Consider the following 24,720-nt stretch of genomic DNA (forward strand, 5'->3'; position numbering starts at 1 on the left):
GGGTGACATAAAAGATGACACACACACACACACACACACACACACACACACACCCATTAGTTCGCAGGCCATGGGAAAAAAAACCCCGACACATCCCACGTCTGAAGCCAGAAGGCGATAAAACCCAACTCCATTCGAGGAGAACGGGCAAGGCTGCCAAAAATCAAACCACACGGCTCCTTGATGGTTATTGCCAAGCTTTTATTTTCACTAGCCGGCAGTTTATCTTCGCTCTGTCTGCAACTGGGTGATTTTTTTTTCAAAAGTCCCGTTTTCCCTTTTCCCTTCACACAAGCCTTTCATACGGGATTGAAACAGGATCTTTCTCCAGCTCAGCTCCCCCCCCTCCCTCCCACCTTTCCTATCTTGGTTTGTTGCCTGATTGGTTGGCTTGTTTTGCAAACAGATTTGGGGGTCTTTGCTGTCAGCAGGATGGGTTTTCAACCAGTGGAACTTATTTATCTCCCAGTGGCTTGAAAGGAACATTTGGGAGTTCGAAAAACTGTAAGTCCTGATAAGGAAACCACGGGGTGCAAATAAAATGTGGAAATACAGAACTTATGTCATTTTATCCCCCCCCCTTGACTCAACCTTCCTATAATATCAGGGGCATGTTTTCAACTATAGTCTGAAACATAAAACCAGCCAAGTATGTTAGTCGGTGTTGTGTCCGCACAGCCTGTTTGGTGTGGGGAAAGTTTGTTGAATCATGGAGACTGAGACATTATACAGACATTATATTAATAGGCCTGTCAAATTATACAGGAAGTCTTCAGTTTATAACCACAGGGCCCCCCAGAATTTCTGTTGCTAAGTGAGTCAGTTGTTAAAAGTCAGCTTTGTCCCGCTTTACAACTTTTCTTGCCACAGTTGTGAATCGCTACAGTCGTTAAATGAGTAACCCAGTTGTTAAGTGAATCTAGCTTCCCCCATTGACTTTGCTTGTCAGGAGGTCGCAGTGACCCCCGGGGACACTGCGACAGTCGTAAATACGAGTCAGTTGCCATGTGTCTGAATTTGGATCACGTAATCATGGGGAAGCTGCAAGGGTCGTAAGTGTGAAAAACGGTCCTAAGTCACTTTTTTCCGGTGCCGTTGTAAGTTTGAACGGCCACTAAACCAACCGTTGTAAGTTGAGGACCACTTGTATAGGGGTCAGCATCTTCTCAAATTCCCCTAAAGAAATTTCTCCAAAGTTTAGCTTCTTCTAAAGCTTTGCTCATTCTGTTTCCCCCAATTGTTGGCTTCTCCACTATCCTATTGAGGAAGCTTTTAACATCCAGCCAGATTCTCCCCTCATAATCTTAGCCTCATTCCCCTTGCCATCTAGGGCAGCAGAGGAGAAAGATGGGTCTCCTGTGAGAGGGAGGGGCCGGTGACAAGCTGACCGTGATTACTGTCTTCTCAAACGCTTAGAATCTAAGAATGGCAGGTGGTGATTTGGTTCTTGAAGCAGAGGAGCATAATAAGCAATGCCGAAGCACATCCTGGTACATTAATCAACCTTTCAAGCAAGTGGCCTTCCGTGGTAAATCTTGCCTTGTGTGCATCTTATGCTTCCGTGGCTTTTAATTACAAGCACCATCTCCAGCTTCTCCTTGGAGACAGGACCGTAATTGCTTGGGAATGAGAGTTGATCATGAGAATTGACCCGATGGCCTTTCTTGAGCCATTAGGCCAGGACAACTTAGAGCAAGGGGTGGACCTGGGCTGTGCCTCGCATGGGGATATTTAGGAATTAACCTCACGCAGAAGGACACGGTGTTTTAACGAGGGCCACCAATCATCCGTTAAGATATTTGGCATTTCAGGAGCTTCTTAGGATATTGCCTACAGGATGTTAACAGAATAGCAGAGTTGGAAGGGGCCTTGGAGGTCTTCTAGTCCTTGATTAGTTTCCCTCCATTGTTTCTTATCCTGCCTTCTGGTGCTTTGGAACATAAGTTGACCCCCTCCTCTGCTTTGTGGCAGCCCCTCAGATATTGGAACGCTATATAAATGTTCTATTTTCCATCTTCTAAAGTGATAGACTTTTTTATCCTATGAGATAGAAGATCTGGAGAAGAATTTATGGGTTCAAAATTGGGATTCTTATTAAGAATTCAGTAGCTTTCCCTCCCTTTCCAGCACTCACGAGTTTGAGTAGCCAAAACTGCACAATTCGTGGCCAAAGAGGGAAGCCTCGTAACACGAAGGAATCCAACATTTGTGAAACTGCAAAATATTTGGAAGAAGGGCTTAAATGGGATAAACTCAAAACTACTTCATAAAGTCAAAAGTATGACTAGTAGTCAAGGACTGTTAGCTAAGTGTTGGAGGAGAAGGTTACCAGAAGATTGCAAGCAGCTGCCCCACAGTACACTACGACATCTGCTGTGGTCCAACTTACTCACAGGACGAGGCTGAATGTCATTTGTGGGAATTTTACCCACAGAGGAACTGGGTGAAATCTCCTTAATTCTAACTAATGAGTCAAGCATCCAAAATCAATTGCAAATTTCATGGGTTGGATTCCAATCTTGGTCATCGGTGGGAGAAACAAACCTTGAGGTTTTGAGACTGAACAGCTGCTGGGTGCTGGAAGGGTAAATTTCTTAACATTAAATCAATTTGCCTTCCCTTGTCCAAACATGCCTCCTTTGTGAATTGCCCATCTCATCTGCTTCTCTATTCACCCAGGTAGAAGTCAACTGCAATTAATCCTTCTTTATCTGATTCAACTAGAGGTGAACTCTAGTTATTTACAAACGGTCTTCCAGATAAGCAAGGAAGGGGAAAATATATATGTATATGCTTATACACAGATGTTTGGGAATGCCACCATATAGTCACATTGCTATTCAATTTGAGAGTTAATTGGATTGTAACGAAAAGCATTTAATCTCCCCGGAAGCTGGTTTTATAGAGATGCGCCAGCCCTCTCCGTGACTTGCTTCCCCATTCGAAAGGGGTGATTTTTAAGCAGGCCAAGGAGATGGTCATCGCCACCAGGGTGTGTAGTCCCAGCTGCCAAATGCTGATAGGATATTGAGCAAGACAATAAAAGCAGACAGATTACACAGGCAAGCCCTCTGAACAGACAAGCATTTAACCAGTTTGGGTCAGCCTGTTTTCCAGAGATAAGGAGGCAGTCTAGAAAATTGAAATAACGCCATTCCACCACCAGGATTTCCGAGCGATGCATTTTGCAAGTGGGGGCAACTTTCCAAGGACTTCCCCACCCACCATCTTTAATTGAGCATCTTCAAAGGCACCAAAGAGAAACTCAGGAAGTGTCCATCCCTTCCACAATCACAAAATTGCAGGCCACCTTTTCAATCTAAGATGCAAAGAAGAGGTGAAAGGACACACAGACACACAACCCCGGCTGACTTTTTCAGAGGATGTCATGCTCTTCTTTGTCTCTATATAAAGCAAGGGTCCCCAACCCCTGGTCCGTGGACCAGTACGGGGCCGCGGCATGCCAGCAACCGGTCCACACAAACAAGCAAAACCCCATCTGTGGGATGCAGGCAGCACACAAAACCACGCACCCTCCAGTCCGTGGAAAAACCTTTCCCCACAGAACCGGTCCCTGGTGCCCAAAAGGTTGGGGACCTCTGGGGTAAAGGGCTCCCTAGCATTATGAAACCCTCTACCATTTTGGACAAATGGCCATCCAATTGCTTCTTTAAAAGAAGAGGCAGACTTTGAGAAAGAACGTTGCTTGAATAACCAGTAGGATACGGACTTCAAGCCACGCCATACTTAATAGCAGGAGCCATAAATAGGAAAATTGAAAAGGTCCTACTTATTGTTTTAAAGTGGAATGGAATTTGGAACTGGGTTATTTAGTTCTGCTACCAATCACTGGTTGATTTGTTCGTTGCGTTTATATATGAGAACACTCAAGGCAGCTTTCCAAAGGGCTTCGGCTGATTTTTAGCCCCAGAACTCATTTCTGGGAAATGGGTTGTAAATGGGAATTTAATTGACCCAAGGAGCTGTGGTTTGATGGAGATTGGGAGGTGGGTCCCCACAGTACAAGGTGGGCAGCTTAATTGAGCCCCACTAAAAGTACCTGGTCTGACCAAAAGCATCTTTTTGGGTTGTTGTTTTTTTAATGCTGCTGTTTAATTAATGACCAGGCTTAAATCATTCTACTTTGGACACAGGAAAGGTGGAGATAGCAAAGCACTTCTGAAAAACCTGGCCAAGAAAATGGCAGAGACTTGTTCAAGCAGTTGCCAAGAGGGAAAAACTAATCTGAAGGCACCCAAATAATGTAATTAGTCCTCGGCTTACAGCCACAACTGAGCTCAAAATTTTTGTTGCTAAGTGAGACATTTGTTAAGTGAGTTTGTTCCCGTTTTATAACGCTGCTTGCCAGAGTTAAGTGAATCACCGCGGATGTTAAGTAACACGGTTGTTAAGTGAACCTGGCTTTCCCTGGTGACTCTGCTTGTCAGAAGGTTGCAAAAGGAGATCACGTGACCCCGGGACACTGCGACCGTCGTAAATATGAGTCAGTTGCCAAGCGTCTGCATTTTGTGGGGATGCTGCAATGGTCCGAAGTATGAAAAATGGTCGTCAGCCACTTTTTTCAGTGTCGTCGTAAATTCGAATGGTCACTAAACAAGCTGTTGTTAAGTCAAGGTTTGAGCCATTCAACGTGGACATGTCCTTATGGTGGATTTGGTTAATGAAGAAAGAAAGGAATTAAAATACTAAATCATTGTTCCATTTGTCTGTCTGTCTCTTGTTTGTCTCTCACTCTTCAGCCCTGCCTGTCTGTTTCGATTTGGCCATCCTATTCTGCTTGGCTTAGGATTCTAATTAGCGGCAACAATTGAGGTTTGTCAATGAGTTAGCTATAACAACTACTAATGAGCTTCTTTCACTGGGGCTGCTAATTAGCACTTCAAAAGCTCTGTTTGGCTTGTGGAATTAGCTGCACATCATTCAGCAATCAAGTGTTTTGTGACAAAGGCAACAAGGTTTTTGAAGCAAGGCTGAATGGGCGGGATGCTTTCAAATTACTATGGCACACAATCTCTTCATTGTGTGTGTGTGTTTTTGCAGGAAGCAAACCAAGAGCCTAAATGGACTCCAGAAGATGGTAAAGGAGAGGACTAAATGGACTGCAGAAGACCCCAGAAGATGGTAGAGGACAGGAAGGCCTGGAGGAACGTTGTCCATGGGGTCGCAATGGGTCGGACATGACTTCGCAACTAACAACAACAACATCCAGTATATATCTCTATCTCTATCTCTATCTCTATCTCTATCTCTATCTCTATCTCTATCTCTATCTCTATCTCTATCTCTATCTCTATCTCTATCTCTATCTCTATCTCTATCTCTATCTCTATCTCTATCTCTATCTCTATCTCTATCTCTATCTCTCTATCTCTCTATCTCTCTATCTCTATCTCTCTATCTATCTATCTATCTATCTATCTATCTATCTATCTATCTATCTATCTATCTATGTCTCCTTTTCTAGGAAAAAAACAAGGAAGCCACGGAGAAGTAAAATTCGGTACTCCGAACCCTGCGTTTTTTATTTGAATACTAAGCCAGTTTTGGAGGGGGGGTGGAAATATGTTCTGCAAAGCAAAAAACGATTGTCTCTCATGTATACCTCACTATTCTTGGCTGAGTATTCATTTCTTTAAGAGGCTTGCATCTCCCTTTCCTCATTTTGAGTGAAATAAAGGTGCAAAAGAGGCATGATCAGCCATTTTTACAACATCTCTCCATTCAAAGTTGTGCAAGAAATTGGCCAGTGTTTCTAGGAGCATGAATTCAGTGAGCGTTCTGGGTTGGTACCGAGATGGAGACTGCTACAAAATGCAAGGGCTGCCCTTCCCTCTTTTCTTTCCTTCCTTCCTTTCTTTTAAGTAGGCTAGATGGAGTAATCAACAAAAGGATGGGATATGATAGGTCTCCGAAGTTAGCAGAAGTTTTTTTTTTAAAAAGCTACTTTACAAGATTTAAAGACTATCACTTAATCCTTTTCAACCTATCACCGTCCAGATGTTTGAGAACTGCAGCTCAAAGGATGGAGGATCATCTACCAGCCGGCTGAGACATCTGGGGTTTGTAGTGCCCACATGTTTCGAGGAAGGCAGGTTGGATGCAAGCAATATTAGCAGAACCTCTAAGACAGGGGTGTAGAATCTACTTTTAAGACTTGTGGACTTCAACTCCCAGAATTCCCCAGCCGGAATTCTGCGAGTTGAAGTCCACAAGTCTTCAAGTTGGCAAGATGAAAAGGACAGCTGTTAATATAAGTATTGTCCGCTAGATGGTGGTAGGAAGACTGCAAAAAACCCCAAAGAAAACCCAAGTCCGCCAAGAATTCCTTGGGGAAAAAATAATTTGAAACGCTGCCCAGATTTCTCCAGGCATCCACCTGTAATTCACAATTTCAGCCCAGTTGGGAGAGGATCTGATGCCCACAGTGTGCCAGGGCCACAGAAGGCCTGCCCAGATGGTGCCATGCTACTTGAGAATCCAACATGCTCCAATGACGATTCTTGCACTCGAAACAGACCCATGTTCCTCCCTGCCAGGATTTGTGCTTTAGGTGCACGCAATCAAAAGTAGGGTGTAATGTGAATTTAGTGGGTCTTCAAAAGAAGGGGCAGTTGGGGGCATGAAATGAGAAGCCTGGCTCTATGGGGTTCATCCTAGGTCAGGATCGCAATGCAATGGTTCTGCCTTCCTTCCTACACCCCCTTCTTTTGTCCCAAAGACGCTTTTTCACAAGGCAACTGGCGTTTCTTGTTTTCTTTTGAAAGTTGCCTTGTGAAAAAGCGTCTTTGGGACAATGAGGACCTGATGATGACTGAGAACCTCCGTAGCCCCCCTTCTTTTGTGACCGCAAAGTTGGAGAATCAGATCAAAGATTGATGGAAAGATAGATGGATTGATGGACGATTGGTATTTATCGGCTACCCAACTCCAGTGGGCTCTGAGCAGTGGAGAAAGCTAAAAACACAGCAGACGAAGCTAGCTAAAACGTTAAATCCAAGTTGTTGCGATCCTCTCCTTTTAAGAGCAGAATTCACAGACTGCCTGCTTTTCATTTTATCTTGGTTTACAAAGGGCACGACCATCCCTCGTTTTCATCCAGCACGCAACACGCAACCTGGCCATGCAACCCATAGTGTGAAACTCGGCAGAACCACACTCCGATACGTGCTCCCAAGGAACCAGATTGGTTCTTCTTGGGCTGTCAGCACACAGACAGGCCCAACAACCCAACACACGAAACAAACCGGTGGAGCCCTGTTGGGGTCGGAATGGAGGACTCTGTCCTTGAATCTTGAATACTGGGGGGGGGGAGGAAAGGAAAGATGGAATGTGAACGTGCTCCCTGCGGAAATGAAATGTGAACTCAAGAGGTTTCCCTGGCTTTCTGGCTCGTTCTTTAGGTACGGACGGAGTTTTGAAAGCAGTCGTGTTTGGCTCCAGAAGTGGAAATATTGAGCAGAAGTTGGAGTGGGGATTTGAAATAGCTAAGACTTCAAAAAGCTTCACTGGGAATTGGCCACATAGAATGAATAGGTTGAGTTTGTCAAACCAAGGTTTCCTCTCCTCTCCTCTCCTCCTCCTCCCCCTTTCCTTTTTCCTTTCTTCTCTTTTCCTTTTCTCCTTCCTTCCTTCCTTCCTTCCTTCCTTCCTTCCTTCCTTCCTTTTCCTCTTTTTCCTTTCCCTTCCTTCTTTACTCCTGAGGGCTGCCTGGAGAAGTCCCTGCTGTTTTCTCAACAAGGTCCTCCGGAAGTGGTCTGCCCTTCTCTCCCACCCAGGGTTGAGACAGAGCGAGTGGCCCAAGGTCACCCAGCTGGCTTGGTGCGAGACTAGAATTCACAGCCTGCTTTCTAGCTTGATGCCTCTACACCAAAGTGGCTCTCGAGGCCACGTTAACAATTGGAAACACAAACTGTCTGGCTAAAAGCATCACAACAATGAAGGCGGTCATTTAAAGAAGAACAGTGTTTGCGCGTCTGAACACTGCCGTGCCTTTTTGCTACCCTCTGATACGCCTGCAGGCACCTTTTTTATTTATCAAATTTCCACCCCAGCCATCTCTCCCAAGTGACTCTTTTAGTGAATTGTTTTGTTTTAGTGAATTCACACAAATCTGCTCCATTCTGGGAAAGAAAATCACTCTTCCTCCTCTCTCTTTCTCCAGTTCTCCCAGATTTCAATCCGAGCGATCCGGGTGGATGACTTTTGTCACTCAAAGGAGTGCAAAAAAAAAGGGCCAAATAGATTTCACAAACATGCATGGTGGATGTAGGCCATTTAGGGGAAGCCATCCTGAGCATTATAATGGTAGATTACACCCAATAGTAGCTAACCTGCTAACTAAGTTATAGAAGAGCCAGGGAGGGACAAAGGGGGAAAATAACAACAACTACACTGCGGTGTCGTGCTGCAAATCCTTGACTTACATACTTGCATCCAGTGCTAGGACACAACTAGGAAAAGTGGAGCATTGCACTGGCTCATGTTTTGTCAATTTTCATCGTCCCAGTTTGTACCAGAAGGCTCCGTATGTAGGGCCTTGTGGAAGATCTCATCACCTTTGGCTGCAAATTTGCTACTTCTTCCACATACAGCCCATCTGGCTCCAGGTCTCCCCTTTTCTGTTTCCCTTCACCCGACCTTTCAATTTCCTTTCCATCATGCCAGTTTTGATAGGCTTTGCAACTGCTAAAATCTGACCCAGACAGCGATTGGCAGCCAACCCAGCTTTATGGCAATACAAAGGATTTTGACCTACATGGGGATGAAAAAAAATCAGTGTAGAAATCTCTTTAGGCTTTAAATAACAGCCACCTTCTTTTTTGCCTTCTCTCTAGGTCCTTCCAACTGTTCTAAGTCCACCTAGATAGTCCACCTAGATATGGAATAGGTGAGCTCTAAGACCTTGCTCCTTGTGTGTCTGTTTTTTTACATTAAGGTTGATGGAACACCCATGGCCTTCATTTCGCCAGCGCTGGGTCTGGAAGCCCAAATGATTTTATCCACCTCCAAGTTTTGCTGACGTCAGCCTTATGGTCATGGAGCTGAAAGTTATGAGCTGGAAGTAAGCCTGAGGACTAGAGATAATGTAGCCGTAATAGCCAAGAATGAACTAAATGGGTTCACAATCAAATACTCGTTATCTCGCTGAAAGCTTTAAAACCAAGCAGCTTCGCTCCACGACGTTGCTAGGAAGCGAGGACCATTACAAACTAGGAAAAGAAATCATCACTCACGCTATCCCTAGCTGAAGTAAAAGAGGTCTTCTGTTCAATTTTGGAAGTTGGTCTTGTCCACGGTTCCTTGATAGTCCCAAGCTGTCCCACCAACTCTGGATCCAGGATGGGAAGACCATTTGTGGTTGATGAAGTCAGAAAGACATCTGGCCTCTAGGCAGAACAAAACAAGGAGACATTACGATGAAGATCAAGTTAAAACCATTGCACATGTTTTTAACCGAGGAGGAGCTACTAAACCTGCTATATAAAACACACCTACACTATTTGGAGAAATGATCCACACACCCAAACAAATCATTCAGTCCTAGATTGCATTAACAGAAGGATAGCATCAAGATCACAGGATCTTTTTTTTTAACATTTGTATTATTGTCTTTTATTGTTGTTAGCCGCCCTGAGTCCTTCGGGAGATAGGGCGGCATATAAGTCTCAAAAATAAATAAATAAATAAATAAATAAATAAATAAATAAATAAATAAATAAATAAATAAATAAATAAATAAATAAATAAATAAAGTATTAGTACCACTTCATAAAGCCTTAGTAAGACCGCACCTGGAATACTGCATCCAGTTTTGGTCCCCACCATATAAAAAAGGATGTTGAGACTCTTTGTGGGGCTAGAGGGTAAAACATCTAAAGAATTGTTGCAGGAATTGGGCATGTCCAGTTTAATTGGAAATAAGGGTGAGGGGTGACGTGATAGCAGAGTTCCAATATTGAGGGGCTGCTACAGAGAAGAAGGGGTCCACCTATTCTCCAAAGCACCTGAAGACAAGAAACAATGGATGGAAACTAATCAAGGAGAGAAGCAACCTGGAACAAAGGAGAAATTTCATGACGGCAAGAGCAATCAATCAATGGAATGCCTTGCCTCCAGAAGTTGTGGATGCTCCACCACTGGAAGTTTCTAAGAAGAGACTAGACAGCCACTTGTCTGAAATGGGTCTCCTGCTTGAGCAAGGGTTGGACTAGAAGACCTCCAATTCCCTTCCAATTCTGTTAATTCTGTTGAATTTGTTGGAAAACTCCAAGTGTAACCAAACAAAGGAGGATTGTGCATCTTGGTCACAGAACTGAGACTTCCCTCCCTGTTGAAGCCTCCCCTTAGCTCAACAAACATGACAAAATAGACTTTGATTTGCACCAGGAGCTCTGCAGGAGAAAGCCCTGATTTGCTAGCTGAGGGGGTAGCAAAGACCCTTCTGGATCCATCCTTACGTGATGTGTTTCATGTTCTTCTTCGCACTTATTTGCAATTAGTTTGGAAAGACAAACGGGCTCCTTATCAGGAAGGCAAGGTAACCAGCAGGCTTTGATCGTTGCATCTTGGAAAGTTCTCCTCCTTTTACCACTTAAACGTTGCTGGCTTTCTTTTGATCTTATTCCGTAGGTGCCATCATTCCCATATGAAACCCCACGAAGAAATCCTTCTATTCTGCCTCAGTCTTCTGCCTGAATGGGTAACCCACGGGGTCTTTGAATATTGGACCAGGGGGAAAAAATGACCTCGCCCCCTTTCTACACACCATCTTTCAGGGCGCAAACCTCGACCAAGCCTATTTAGCAAAATGTCCAGGAGGAGCGCCAATACAGGTAGTCCTTGATTTACAAGCGTTCATTTAGCCAGCGTTCAAAGTTACAAAGGCCCTGAAATAATAATAATAATAATAATAATAATAATAATAATAATAATAATAATAATAATAATAATAATAATAATAATAATAATAATAAAAAAGTTGAAAGGGACCTTAGAGGTCATCTAGTCCAACCCCCTGCTCAGGCAGGAAACCCTATACCATTTCAGACAAAAGTCTCTTCTTAAAAACTTCCAGTGTTGGAGCATTCACCGCTTCTGGAGGCAGGTTGTCCCCCTGATTAATTGTCCTCACTGTGAGGAAGTTTCTCCTTAGTTCCAGGTTGCTTCTCTCCTTGATTAGTTTCCATCCGTTGCTTCTTGTCCTGCCTTCGGGTGCTTTGGAGAATAGCCTGACTCCCTGTTCTTTGGGGCAGCCCCTGAGATATTGGAACGCTGCAATCCTGTTACCCCTAGTCCTTCTCTTACAGCTGGTCATCGTACTTAAATAAACTAACTATCTAGCTAGCTAACTAACTACCAAGGCAGCCACACAACAGTGACTCAATAGTTCTCGAGTTGAACGTAGCTGTGCAAAACCATTCCAAAGCTGCCATGGGGAGGCATCGAAGGAGCCTAATGAAATGACAGATGCTCCTCAGCAAACAGAGCTGGTTGGCTAATTAAGGAGAATTCCATCAAGGGCCAAGGCAACCTCTCCATGCCCACCAATATGATTTCTTCATTTCCTACAACTCCAGGGCCAACTGGTTTAAATTGGCTGCCCTGTGACCCTGACAGCAAAGTGGCTACCGTCAATTCCGACACCGTGACTGCAGGCCGTGTTGGCTTATTTGAGCTTTAATGGGGAAGAAGGTAGGAACGGCTGTGCCTATTCTTGGATTCATCTTCCTAAATCCTCCATCTCTCTGGATGTGGAGGAGAGGGGGGGCATTTGCCCAGTACCTGCCCATCTACATATTTCATTCAGCTGGGGAGCAAAGCTTGACCTCAGCCAACCTTCCTTGGCATCAACTAGCAGGCTTTTAGCTGGCAAGGGTCAATGAATGAATGAATGAATGAATGAATGAATGAATGAATGAATGAATGAATCTTTATTGTCAAAGTACAACTATGTATACATTGAGATTAGCTGAGCCTCCCTTTGTGCTCCCACCCCCCAACACACAGTGACAACAAACCCTCCATCTTACTACACCATGTGAACCAATTAAGTCTAGATAGGTCCCCCCCTCCCCCCAAAAATGAACTTCCCACAAAAGGCAGACCTCGTTGCCAATCCCGCCAAGCCGACCAGCCAGATGGGGCCCAGAATCGACTGAAATGACTACCGCTTTCCCATCTGAGCAAAAAAAGTGAGCAAGCCTTGGCCAACGAGGCTTGCCACGTCTGTCCCCTAATTCAATTAATTTCCCCCTAAAACTTCCTCTGGGAACAGCTGGCGGAAACCGGCAAATTTTCTCCGACAAAGACATTCATTTTTCTCCCTGCTCCACTTCGCCGTGGCCTCGCTGTCTGCCACTCATTAGCTGTCTAACAAAGCGAAGCCGGTGGAGTCGTTCCCGCTCAGTAGTAATTCTATCACTGCTCTATAATTTCCACAGCAATCACGATTTCTAACCATGCTGGGAAGGGGTGGGTGGGGGGAATGGGGGCTGCAGGAGGAGGGCTGCCATTCCGAAGAACAACATTCTACCAAGAAAACAACCTGGGACAGGAGAGCATGCATGGATGTATCTATCTACACAGATGGTCCTCGACTTACGACCACAAAGAATTTCCGTTGCTAAGCAAGGCGGCTGTTCCGGGACTTGCGCCTGATTTTATGACCGTTTTTGGTCATAAGCAAATCGTTGGAGTAATAACTGTATGGTTACTCTTCACTACCGCCTGGTGGTCACGTGAAGAATGCTCAGGTCTGCTACTGGGGAGGAGGAGGAGGAGGAGATAGTAGTAGTAGTAGTAGTAGTAGAATAGTAGTAGTAGTAGTATTTGGGGGGCTGCAGGCAGCTGGTTGACTGACCACCCCTGGCGGGACATCATCCTACATTATCCTTTAATTTATGTACTCCCCCTCACCCACCATGCACTTAGCCATCCATCAGCACCTGTCACCAGGGAGGGAGCTGCAACACATGGCGGCATATTGAATTTCATTGTGATCCGCCAAGATCTCCTTTTGTGTATTTAAAAAAGAAAACGAAAGGAAACGATGGGCGGGGAAGAAAGGGGGGTGGAATCATGTTAAACCAGTTTAACGTGACTGCAAGCATGAAAAAAAGAAAATGACAGCTTAAGATCCCTATTTCTTTTAGAATTAATTAACCTCCCATGGATGGCTTTAGAAAGCTCCCTAGATGTTCCTGAGCCAAGGTGCTCATTCTTTCTCCCTCTCCCTCTTTCTCTCTCCCTCTCTCTGCCTCTTTCATTCTGCCTCTTTCTCGCTCTCTCTGCCTCTTTCATTCTGCCTCTCTTTCTGCCCCTTCTCTCTTTCTCTCCCTTTCTCTCTCCTTCTTTCATTCTGCCTCTCTCCCTCTCTGCCCCTTCTTTCTCTGCTTTCATTCTGCCTCTCTGCCTCTCTCTCTCTCTCTGCCCCTTCTTTCTCTCCCTCTCCCTTTCTCTCTCCTTCTCTCTTTCATTCTGCCTCTCACCTCTTTGCCCCCTTTCTCTTTTTCTCTCTTCCTCTCTCTGCCCCCTTTTCCCCTCCCTCCTTCTCTCTCCCTCACCCCCCCCCCCATGTGTGTATGTGTGAGTATTTATTAGCACCAGTGGGGGAGGGACTCCTCAATTGACAGTCCTTCCAAGATCAAAACAATAATCAGCTAAATGAATTCTGCAGCATTTTCCCGCATGACCAGGAGTGATAATTTAGTGCAGCAGCCAGCTGGAAGAAAAGGGGATTAATTCTGCACTTACCGACACCCCTGTGAATAATTCATCACATGAAGCCCTCTCCCAAGTGCTTTCTCAGACAGTCCAGGCCAAACTGCGGGGGGGGGGGCGCTCTGGATGAAAAGAGCCAGATTTAAGTCTGGCCCAAGTTAGGAAGGAACGAGGCAGAAGCATCACTGCTTCCTGCAAGTCTTAGGAGATGGATCACCACCGGTGTCCACCTGTGGCTCCTCCTTACATCTAATTGGCTGGATCTTCAAACATTCTCCTGGTCCACTTGAGGAGGATCTCCAGCAGGTAACGATCCTCAGAGCCTGGCTCCAGAACTCAGCTCAGAAACATAACCTTGGAGCAATGACGTAATCCTTCCCTGCTTCCCAGGAGCTTCCGTGTCTGTGTGGGTTGGTGTAAAGGGCAGCATTCCTAGGCAAGATCCGCCCCTTTTGATATCAATTATGATGTTGCACGCACCCATGAAAGAGGTCGGATTTGGGTTGCTTGGGTCATCTTGAAGAACACTTCCCGTCTTGCAAATTGTTCCATCAGGTCCTGTTGTTGGCGGACCAACGGTCGGCTGCAAAATTACTGTGTTTTCTTTCTCTGACTTTTCCTTTCCCCCTTTCTCATTTCCACCCCCCCATCACAATGTAATTTAGCCCCGGCGAGCTGAAGCCGGTCCCTAGCTAGGAATTACTCTCAACCTCTGTTGTTTCAAGACTGCCAGCCTGCGGAGAGGAGAAAGGGAAGGCAGCCAGGAGGGGCTTTCCAAGGCCATGTCAAACATCATCTATATTCATGAAATGGATTTAGGAGGCACCAATCTCTAGTGGAGTCAGCTGCCCAGCCTGGGGTTTCTAATGCTTTTACGGCGCTTGGGTAGAATTGCAAGGAAGAGAAGGAAGGAAAAAGGAAGCTTAATTCAATCCAGCCACAGACCAGGAGACAGGCAGAGGTCTAGCGAGATGGTAGGTTCAAAACAGCAAAAAGATTAGGGACATCGTGTTGCATCTGTTGTGCTTTACCTCCGCAAGAATGCATCGTTAGACAAATGCCACATTTGCATAGCTTTCGTATGCCAAGCGGCCCTGCACAAGCTTGGAAACGCATCGATTTTTGAACAGGCGTGATTCCAGTGTACTAGTTGAATATGAATTATTTTGCTCCTGAGAAGAATTGAATTCAAAGCACGGCTAGGTTTAGATGCTAGGAAACTTGTTGCGTTATTCCCTTTTCTCCCAACACCATCCTCTCTCTCTCTTTCCTGGCCGAGTTGTCAAAACTGATGTGACTAGGGTCAAATGAGATGGGGTAGTTTGTGATTCGGCCTATTGGGGTAACCCACTCGTAGCCTTAACAAGAATTGCGCTGTCACAGTAAGTGACAAAATGGTTTATTTTCATTATTCATAATGTGAATATAGCTAAAGTGTTTTCTTAACTTAGAGTTTAATGTGTTGTGGGAACTCTCTCTCTTACCTCTTACCTTTCTCCATACCCCTATTTTTCTGAGATACATGAAATTAGGATGAGAACTATACATTTTTCCAGTACCGTATTAGCCCAAGGATTGACTGCAGCCTAGACATTTGACATTTTGGTAGGAAGCTACCACGTCATTGTGAACTGCTGTTTCCTAACCTTACCTCTGAATTGATCAACTGAAGGCCAAGTTGGACAGTTGGGAACCCACCAGACGTGGTTCTCATAGTGGTATCCTGGGGAAATGATAGACAAAAGGCAAAATCAATTAGCACAATCCATACAGTATGTAGAATTCATTGTTCAGGTTTGGAAGAATTCCGAAGCCTTAATAGAACTGATTGTGCAAGTTTCCTTCTTAACATTGAAGAATTGCTTTGCTAAGGTAGACTAAAGGGCCAGCTAACTTAAGATGCGTTTTCTAAAAAAAGGAGATGTTCAAAAAATTTGCAAGAAGCATGGGGGAACAAGGACCCATCTCTGTTTATCTTCACAGTGTGGTCATCAAAAGACTGGAAGAACTTCATTTTGGTCATCAAGAGTTTCATTCGTTGACTTATTCCAAAGAATAAGCTGAACTCTCTGCCATGACATAACCATGGCATTTAAATTGACAGTTTAAGACTGAACCAATGGCAGACTTCAAACTGAGGGACAAGACCCACTGGTGAGCAGGGTCATTGATCTTTGGAAAATAACTGCTCTCCATCTTCCAAGGTTAGATTGGCATCAACCCGGCTGCGTTTAAGAGTGCAGTTATGACTTGGCTGTTTTAAAAGGTCTTTGGGGAAAAGTACGACAACCGTCTCTACAGTAGGGTTTTTTTTCCCTCTTTCTGGAATGTTGCTGTTTGGCAGGATACAACATTTTCATTATTTTGTGCTGCATTTCTTGTTTTCATCTTTTTATGGCAACTGGAGGACTAAGCTGCTTAGAGTCAGATCACGACTGACCTGGCTCATTAAAATACAGCCAATCAATCAGTTAATCCATCAGTCAATGAGTCATTGAAACTAGAGAATCCCCTGGAAATGCTAACACAAAACACTACTCTTTTGAGTAAAGTAACTCTATCTTGCTTTAAGCCAGCTAGAGCTGTCCTATCCATCCCACATATCAGCATTTCAAGCCAGAAAGAAGCTATTGCTACACAATCAGTCAAATAGGAAGAAACTCAACAAATATTACATCTGGCAACAAGTGAGAATTGAAATCCGCAGCTAGACGGCCTCTCCTGCCTAGAATTCCAATGGCTTCTGCCTACAGCAAGAGCTGTAGAGTTTCTGGCTCAATCTGGCTTGAATTGAGAATGAGAGTCGTTCCATGAGTTTCCGTGTGTGAAGGAGGACTTTGACTCAGGTTTTCCTGATTCCAATTCAGCATCTGAAGCTTAATTGCAAGTAGAACTGGAGTCTTTTCTTAAAAGTCTGGATAGCCACCTGTCTGAAATGGTGTAGGGTCTCCTGCTTGAACAGGATGTTGGACCAGGGCAGGGGTAGGCAACCTCGGCTCTTTTATGACTCATGGACTTCAACTCCCAGAATTCCTGAGCCATGGCTGGCTCAGGAATTCTGGGAGTTGAAGTCCATGAGTCATAAAAGAGCCGAGGTTGCCTACCCCTGGACTAGGGAGACCTCCAAGGTCCCTTCCAACTCTGATATTCTATGTTCTAGAACAGGGTTTTCCAGTCTGGGCAACTTTGAGATGTCTGGACTTCAATCTGCAGAATTCCCCAACCCACATGGCTTTTGCTAAGAATTCTGGGAATTGAAGTCCACACATCTCAGAATTGGCCCAGGGTGAAGGAAAACAATGGAGCGCAAATGTGATGGAATTCACCCGTTTAAAAAAACAACACACACCAATATTATTCCAATACAATCTGATTCATCCATTCCTACCTGGATGGGTAGATTTTCTACCCTAATTCCACCTCGGCTACTATCTGCTGCAAGCTTTCGATAAACTCGGTTGGTCAGTGGCAGCACGGAGTAGCCTAAAAACGGAGATGTGCCTTCCAGGTCTTCTCCTGGTGCTGACAGTGTTGGAGAAGAATAAAGAATGGATTAACACCTCCTTACTTCATAGTGGAAAATGAAAGATCAATTAACCCCTGCTATCCCTCTTCTCTCGGAACCTGCTTTCAGAATCCCAATTCTCCCCACGCGGACCTTATTCTGGGTTTTAAAGTTGGGATTGAAATGTGTGGTTTCCACACTGAACCAATGTCTGGGGATGTTGGACTAGGAGTGGACCTATGATGAACGTTCAAGAATTAGTCTTAAATACCTGAAAGTTCTGGAGACATTTGCATCCTTAACCAAATGGACCCTTAGATGGGGTACTATTCAATGAGGCTCATTAACAAACTGTCAAGTCCTTTGTGGTTTCTGAGCTTGGTTGTTTTCTTGAAGACAATTCATGACCCAACTAGGTAGCAACATCAGTGCTACAAGGGAATGGGTTTGTTGATTTCTTCATTTTTAACAATATCCCAATCAAGGAACTACCAACTCAGACAGACAATCATACAGTAAACAACAGCCTAATCAAGGATTCACCAAGACCAATACTAACAGAGCATGCCGCTAGTCTATAAACAGAGAGCAAATCCCACTGCCTACCAGCACTGATGATGTTACCTAGTTTGGTCATGAAATGTCCTCAAGAAATAACCACGCTCAGTATCCACCAAGGACAGTTCAACCCTGGGCTACAAATATTCTTTTCCGTCTTGTTAACTAAGTCTGAACTGATTATCTAGCTACAAGAGAGTCTTTTATTAGCACTGGACCCTATCTTGGATGCTACCATGGCTTACATTATGGTTCTTCTGATGGCCTACGGTCTGGGAAGAGTTGGCAAGCTTCTTGAGCTCATTGCCATCTCTTAGAAAGAAGATGCCAGCTCCTTGTTAGACAGCACACACCCTGGGACTTACTCGATTTATAGTATTCAATTAGCAAGGCCGTATCGTCTGAAAAAGCAGTAGCACCATCCCTCCCTTGAAACAGGAAGGAAGTATTCCACATGGGTTGTTCAGGAGGTCCACCGAGTGAAGAAACCTGAGGATTGGAGAAAAGATAGGATGAAAGCTGAAGAGGCATCTCGGATGATGAACATCGATGTTGAACCAAGTTAATAAACTGCTTGGCTGAGTTCACACGGCAAAGACCGCAAGTCTTTCTAATAGCCTGCTGAAAAGGCAATAAAAAATAAACGGGCCATAAAAACGGAGGAAAGCTTCACGTATTACACAGCATAACAATTTCGCCATAAAATTTAATTGCGCAGGAAGCCAGAGATAAAATATTTGCAGAATATCCCAGTTTTCAGATTCCATATAGATGACTCCGAAGAAGGTGCAAAAGGACCACGGTGGAGTAGATCAAAAGTCTAACAAATCAAGCCTTCTCTTTCTTCGCTTCATCAGATGTCTCCAAATGTCCCACCCTCAAAACCCTACAAGAAAGTGGGACATCAGTAACCCCCTTCTGTTTTTGCTCCTTAATAAGAAGAGACATTGTGCTTGGTCAGTTCAAGATTTTCCTTTAACCCCTGAACCCTAACGCAGGTAGACCGTCCCTTTCGGGACCGTTTATTATTTTAGATTTCATTTGATCTACATATTTTGTAGGAACTGATCTAATTGGCACATTGGGGATCACGCAGGCTGTCATCCTTCAACATTTCCTGTCCTGCAACTGGAAAAATGTAGCTATTATCCAAAGAAATGTCCGTGAAAAGAAGGCTGAAGTACAAACGTGTAGATTAGGAAAATTTGCATCGTTGTGCATTCTTTTCTTTTCACAGCAAGATGCTGAAATCTGATTGGACTGACTTCAAAATGAGCATACTCCAATCTGAAATGGGCCAAAGATTGATTAAACGATACGTCCCCGGCCATCAAACTAAATATATTAGAAAAGCAAGCATGCAGACAATTAGCAAATGAAGCATGCATGCTCTCCCCCTCTCCCTCAAACGAGGAAGGAGGGGAATGAGCCAGAAGAGAGATATTCTTGCTTACATTCGTATCCACACATACTAACCCAAAAGCTGTGGTTCACACAACATGCTTCACAGAGGCCGATATAAAGCCTGGGGTTGCATGCACAAGACCTGCTACTCTTGGTTACTACTGAATTGTTTTGTTCATCTTTCTCTACCAGGAGGTTGGGCTGTGATTCCTTGTGTGACACAAACCCAGATAATGGGTTAATCAAATCATGTATATTGATTAAACATAGTCTGTCTCTCTTCCTCCCTCCCTCCTCCCTTCCCTCTTTCCTTCTCTCATTCTCTTTCTCTTTCTCTCTTCCTCTCCCTCTCCCTGCCCCCTTCTCTTGGTCTCTCTCTCTCTCTCTCTCTCTCTCTCTCTCTCTCTCTCTCTCTCTCTCTCTCACACACACACACACACACACACACACACACACACACAAACAAACACACTTACAACCCAGAGTTTTCCTAGGCAAAGCACCAAAGAAACCTCATTATTTATTCATTTAATAGTAGCATTTATATACCTCCAGCCCCCACGAGGCCTTCCAGTGATTTACAAAAGGCTGGGACATAAAACCCATGCAATCATAGCCCTTGGTGATTAAGTCACGTGCTCACCCCAAAGGTTCCCCTCTTTCACTCGCTCTCTTTCTCCCCTCCCCCCCCACCCTCAATTCCCAGGGCAGCCCGGAACTGAGCCATCTTGCTCAAATGTCTTCTGACAACTTTAATACCGTTGAACTGTTGAGGTCAATGCTGCAAAACTCAAGTAATGGCCACCCGGGCCAACTAATCTGGAACTTCGCTCCCGATGGGTGAGTTTCTGCTGTTGTTCCAATGACAGGAAAGATTATGGAGGCCAAGCGGGGCACTGGGCAATATTCTAACCATGCACCATCATTGTAGTTGGCGGAAGGGAGACGCCGAGAAATGAAAGATCTGGAGTTTAGGGGATATACATACTGGTAGCCCTTGACTCACACTAGTTCATTTAGTGACCATTCAGAGTTACGACGGCACTGGAAAAAAAGCGACTTACGACCATTTTTCACAGTTACAACGTTTGCACCATCCCCAGGGTGGTCATGTGATGAAAATTCACATGCTTGGCAACTGGTTCACGTTTATGATGATCGCAGCGTCCCGTGTGTGTGTGTGTGTGTGTGTGTGTCTGTGTCATGTGATCCCCTTTTGCAGCCTTCTGGCAAGCCAAGCCAACGGGGGAAGCCAGATTCACTTAGCGACCGGCTTACTAACTGAACAACTGCAGTGGTTCCCTTAACAACTGTGGCAAGGAAAGGTCGTAAAATGGGGCAAAAGTCACGTAACCAATGTCTCACTTAACAACAGACATGTTGGGCTCAGTTGTGGTCAAAGGTTGAGAACTACCCGCAAATGAAAAATTCGGCAGTAAGGGCAAACAAACATTCCCAGGTTCAGCTCAGTAGATCTTCACTGTTTTGCCTGACGCAACCTAGACCATTAAAGAGAGAACTAAGGAGGGATTTCCCGTCAGTGAGGACAATCAATCAGTCTCCAGAAGTTGTGTGTGCCCCATCACTGGAGGTTTTCCAGAAAAGACTGGACAGTCATTTTTCCAGAATGGAATAGGGTCTCCTGCCATGAGCAGGGGGTTGGACTGGAGCAGGGCTTTTCAACCAGTGGTACGGGTACCACCTGGGGTACATTGGCACCTGGCAGGTGGTACGCGACCCATCCTAGAAAAGTGGTAGCGGGGGAGGGGAATGAGCTGAACCGGTAGCAGCACCGCACAAGCCTGAGCGAGAGACGGCTGGAGCTGCAGGGCTGTCAGGGCTCAGCGGAAGCACCAGGATCAGCACCAGGCTCCAGCTGGAGCTCGGCGCTGATCTTGGCGCTTCTAAGCCCAGAAGAAGCACCGATCAGCTGAAATGTTGCAGCATCCCCAGGGTCTTGTGATTTACATTCAGATGCTTGGCAACTGATTCATATCTATGACGGTCACAGTGTCCCAGGGTCACGTGAAGTGACCAAAACCTGCTGCAACCACCCAGCAGAGGGGGGGAAAATAAAAACCAAACACCCCTCATCCCACCCCCACTTCCAATCCTCAACAGAAATGCTCACAACAATGAAAACCTTGGACAGGAGGAAGAGCGCCTCTAGGCGGGCAGGCAGGTGTGTTGCTCGGCTGTGGCTTGGGGGGCACTTTTTTCAGTGCCATTGTAACTTCGAACAGTCACTAAGTGAGCTGTTGTAAGTCAAGGACTACCTGTACTTTATCACTTTTTTTCCTTTTTTTTTTGGTCATCACGTTTTTGACACCTTGCTAGGCGACCGGTGGGACTCGGATGTTGCCATATCCTAAAAGTGGTACAATGGGTGAAAAGGTTGAAAAGCCCTGGACTAGATGACCTCCAAGGTCCCTTCCAACTCTGTTATTCTATGCTCTACCCAACGGAATCTTGGTGAGAAATGGTGACTCAGGACTTCATCAGCACATATACTAGACAGCTCAGGGCCCACTGAGTCATCATTTCGGAGACATTTCTCCAAAGAGAAGGAGACCGTATTGCAATGTTTCTCAACCTTGGCAACTTGAAGATGGGTGAACTTCAATGTCCAGAATTTTCCAGCAACTGTACAAGGTTGCGTGGGTGGATGAACGTACAGGCTTGCTTCTGCTTCCCCCCCCCCACCCTTTGCTTGCCTGAGGACAGACGAGCTGGTGGTATTTCACTCTGTCACGGATGAATGCCTCAAACTGGGATTTGAAAGGGTTCCCGTGTAGATTTTGCTCAGAGAAACCTGGCTATCGGGTGACTGATCAGCGGAGTAATGAAAGGAATCGCCGTAAGGAAACGGATGCGGCTCAGCACAGGCGCCCAAGGGTTAAACAATTGAGCAGGCAGGACAGGGGGAGGCAGAAAGATCCTGTGTGGGTTGGGGTTGGGGGTTGGAGAGAGAGAGGGAGAGGGAGAGAGAGCGAGGACGTGATAGTTCAATTCCCCCTGAGGATTAATTTGTAATTCAATTGCTAAGTGCAGTCCTGATGCCCAGAAAGTGTAATTTACGGTATGTAAAGCAAACCACTTGGGTGGGGTGGGCTTAACCCCACGCGTGTCTCTGCCTCCTCTACACCAAAGGCATCTTGCTGCTTTGAAGGCTGATAATGGGAGCTTTTAGAAATTGGGGCTTTTAAGGGGCATTTCCACCCCCATTTGGGGTGATTCCAACTCTAATGAAGAAATCAGCCCCCCCTCACCATTATAAAATACATATGAATAATCCATACAAAGAACGGTTGCACGAATTGGGTATGCCTAGTCTAGTGAAAAGAAGGACTCTGTGTGTGTGTGTGTGTGTGTGTGTGTGTGTGTGTGTGTGTGTGTGTGTGTGATGATAACGGTGTCCCAATATTTGAGGGGCAGAAAGGGGGAGTGGGGTCAGCTTATTCTCCAAAGCACCTGCAGGCCGGACAAGGAGCAATGAATGGAAATTAATCAAAGAGAGAAACAACCTAGAACTAATCAGACATTTTCTGACAGTAAGAACCATTAATATCAGAGGGACATCTCGCTTCCAGAAGTTGTAGGTGCTCTAACACTGGGTGTTTTAAAGAAGAGACTGGACAGCCACTTGTCTGAAATGGTGTAGGGTCTCCTGCTTGAGCAGGGGGCTGGACTAGAAGACCTCCAAGGTCCCTTCCAACTCTGTTATTCTGTTTAAAGGGACAAAATCATCAGCCTTATCAGTAGCCTGCCAAGGGCATCTCCACAGGGCTTGCCCAAAGCTGTATCTGAATGAAATTCAAGGTCTTGGGGGTGGGTGGGTGTCAGCCTTGTGATTCAATTCTGCTCTTTCTTCGCAGATTCAATTTGGCTTCTTCTTCGCAGATTCAATTTTGTGGGGTTTTTTTGTTTTTCACAGAAAAGCTATGTTTATTCACCTACAAACTTCCTCCTCACCGAGAACATCCTGCTTGGAGAAAATGGACTGAGATAGAAAAAAAAAAGTCTAAATGAAATGAAAAAGGGAGAGCCGGGCTGAAGGTTTTCTCTCTTTACCGATAAGTAGCCCATGGCCTCTGTTGCAAAACCAAACTTTCCTTCCAGGTCTTTTAACAAAACTGATAAAAAAAGAGGAGGGAAGGGAAAACATTTTCACAGCCCAGATGGCTCCACTAAATCATTTATAACACCCAATCGACATCCTGTATCTTCTTTTTTCTTCTTTTTCGCCAATTCCAGCTGGCAACCTGCCACACTGGAGGACTGTCAGCCGAATCCAGATGGAACAGGGATTTCTCTTCCCTTCTCTTCCCCCCAGGAGCTAATATTCATGAACCCAGGACCTACGTCTTGCTGTCCTTATGTTCTGCTCATTGTACTACAGCTTCCTGTGGACAATTTTTAAAAATATATCTCCAATCACAGCTCTTGCAAGTTCCATCCAGTGCCAAGAATGCCTCTGGGTGACATGATTTCACTACTGGTCCAATAAAGGTCCAATGAAACTACTCTCCACCCCTCATACTGTACAGTACGTCAGCGGTTCTCAACCTGTGGTCCACGGGCTCCTGGTGGCTTTTCTCTCCCTTTTCCCTCCTACCTGTGGATATCCATGGTTGTTGACTCGAGGGACATCAAAATCTTCCATTACGGGATCTGGGAAATTCACCACCGTCAAGGGAACTGCCGGAGCATCAGGCAAGCGAGCCTGCATCTCTCTTCTTTAGAAAGAATGAAAAAAAGGACAGAAGAATCATGTCTTATCAACAGCTTGATGTCATTTGATGGTTGGCGAGAAGATTCTAATCACGGTCTAATCCCAGACCTGCAGAACCTCTTCTCAAAAGGAAGTCCTGTACTATCCTCGGGGTTTACATCAAGTCAGTATGCCACACAATGTAGGCTGCTCAGAAGTAAATTCCACCAAGCTAAAAAAAATAAAAATCCAGACAAGTCCTGGTGCAAGGTACATTCCTGGCCTTGCACAGTTTTTGACCTTTCTGGATCAATCTCTGGGCAGAAAAATTAGGAGATTGTTATATCCCGTGACTCAGAAAACCAGTCAGCTTCAAGTGAACTGCATGTCAGCTGTCCGGCTGGTGAATTCCAATATTAAAGAAACTTTACAGTCTTGAAGTTCCGTAAGAGATCATTTTTACTGAATACACATCCCGGCACCAAAGAAGCAAAAATCGACTCTAGTTTTCCCACATGAAATTCTGGTTAATTAACAAGGGCTTTTCATAACCCCCACCCACCAAGTGTTCGTGTTGCCCAATCACATCTTTTCTGTTTGTTATGGGAACGGTCCACTTCTCCGTCAGACATCTGCTTTAGATGGCCTTGGGTCTCATGGCTTCTTGAAACTCCTGTTTCTTTCCCAAGCTTTCCCTCCCCCATTTCTATGGCAAGTTGAGTAGCGACAGAGGTTAGCAAGCATCTTAGCCGTTCCACCTTGAGATTGCAATTGTCCCCATTCACTACAGTAGCCATCTAGA

General features: G+C 45.1%; 1 protein-coding gene across 1 annotated transcript in view; it reads right to left on the reverse strand.

Moving 5' to 3' along the window:
- The window catches only part of CCDC33 (coiled-coil domain containing 33), a gene marked incomplete at its 5' end in the record, with an annotated part of 80,529 nt that overhangs the window by 11,707 nt on the left and 44,102 nt on the right, over positions 1 to 24,720 (reverse strand). The window contains 5 exons of the mRNA XM_081337243.1: positions 9,255 to 9,407; positions 15,392 to 15,463; positions 17,129 to 17,262; positions 18,169 to 18,292; positions 23,823 to 23,943. Of these exons, the coding sequence (XP_081193369.1) occupies positions 9,255 to 9,407; positions 15,392 to 15,463; positions 17,129 to 17,262; positions 18,169 to 18,292; positions 23,823 to 23,943 (604 nt within the window). The remainder of the gene's footprint in view (positions 1 to 9,254; positions 9,408 to 15,391; positions 15,464 to 17,128; positions 17,263 to 18,168; positions 18,293 to 23,822; positions 23,944 to 24,720) is intronic.

This window comes from Vipera berus (genome assembly GCF_964194415.1).
Source record: "Vipera berus genome assembly, chromosome: 12".
Taxonomy (NCBI): Eukaryota; Metazoa; Chordata; class Lepidosauria; order Squamata; family Viperidae; genus Vipera; species Vipera berus.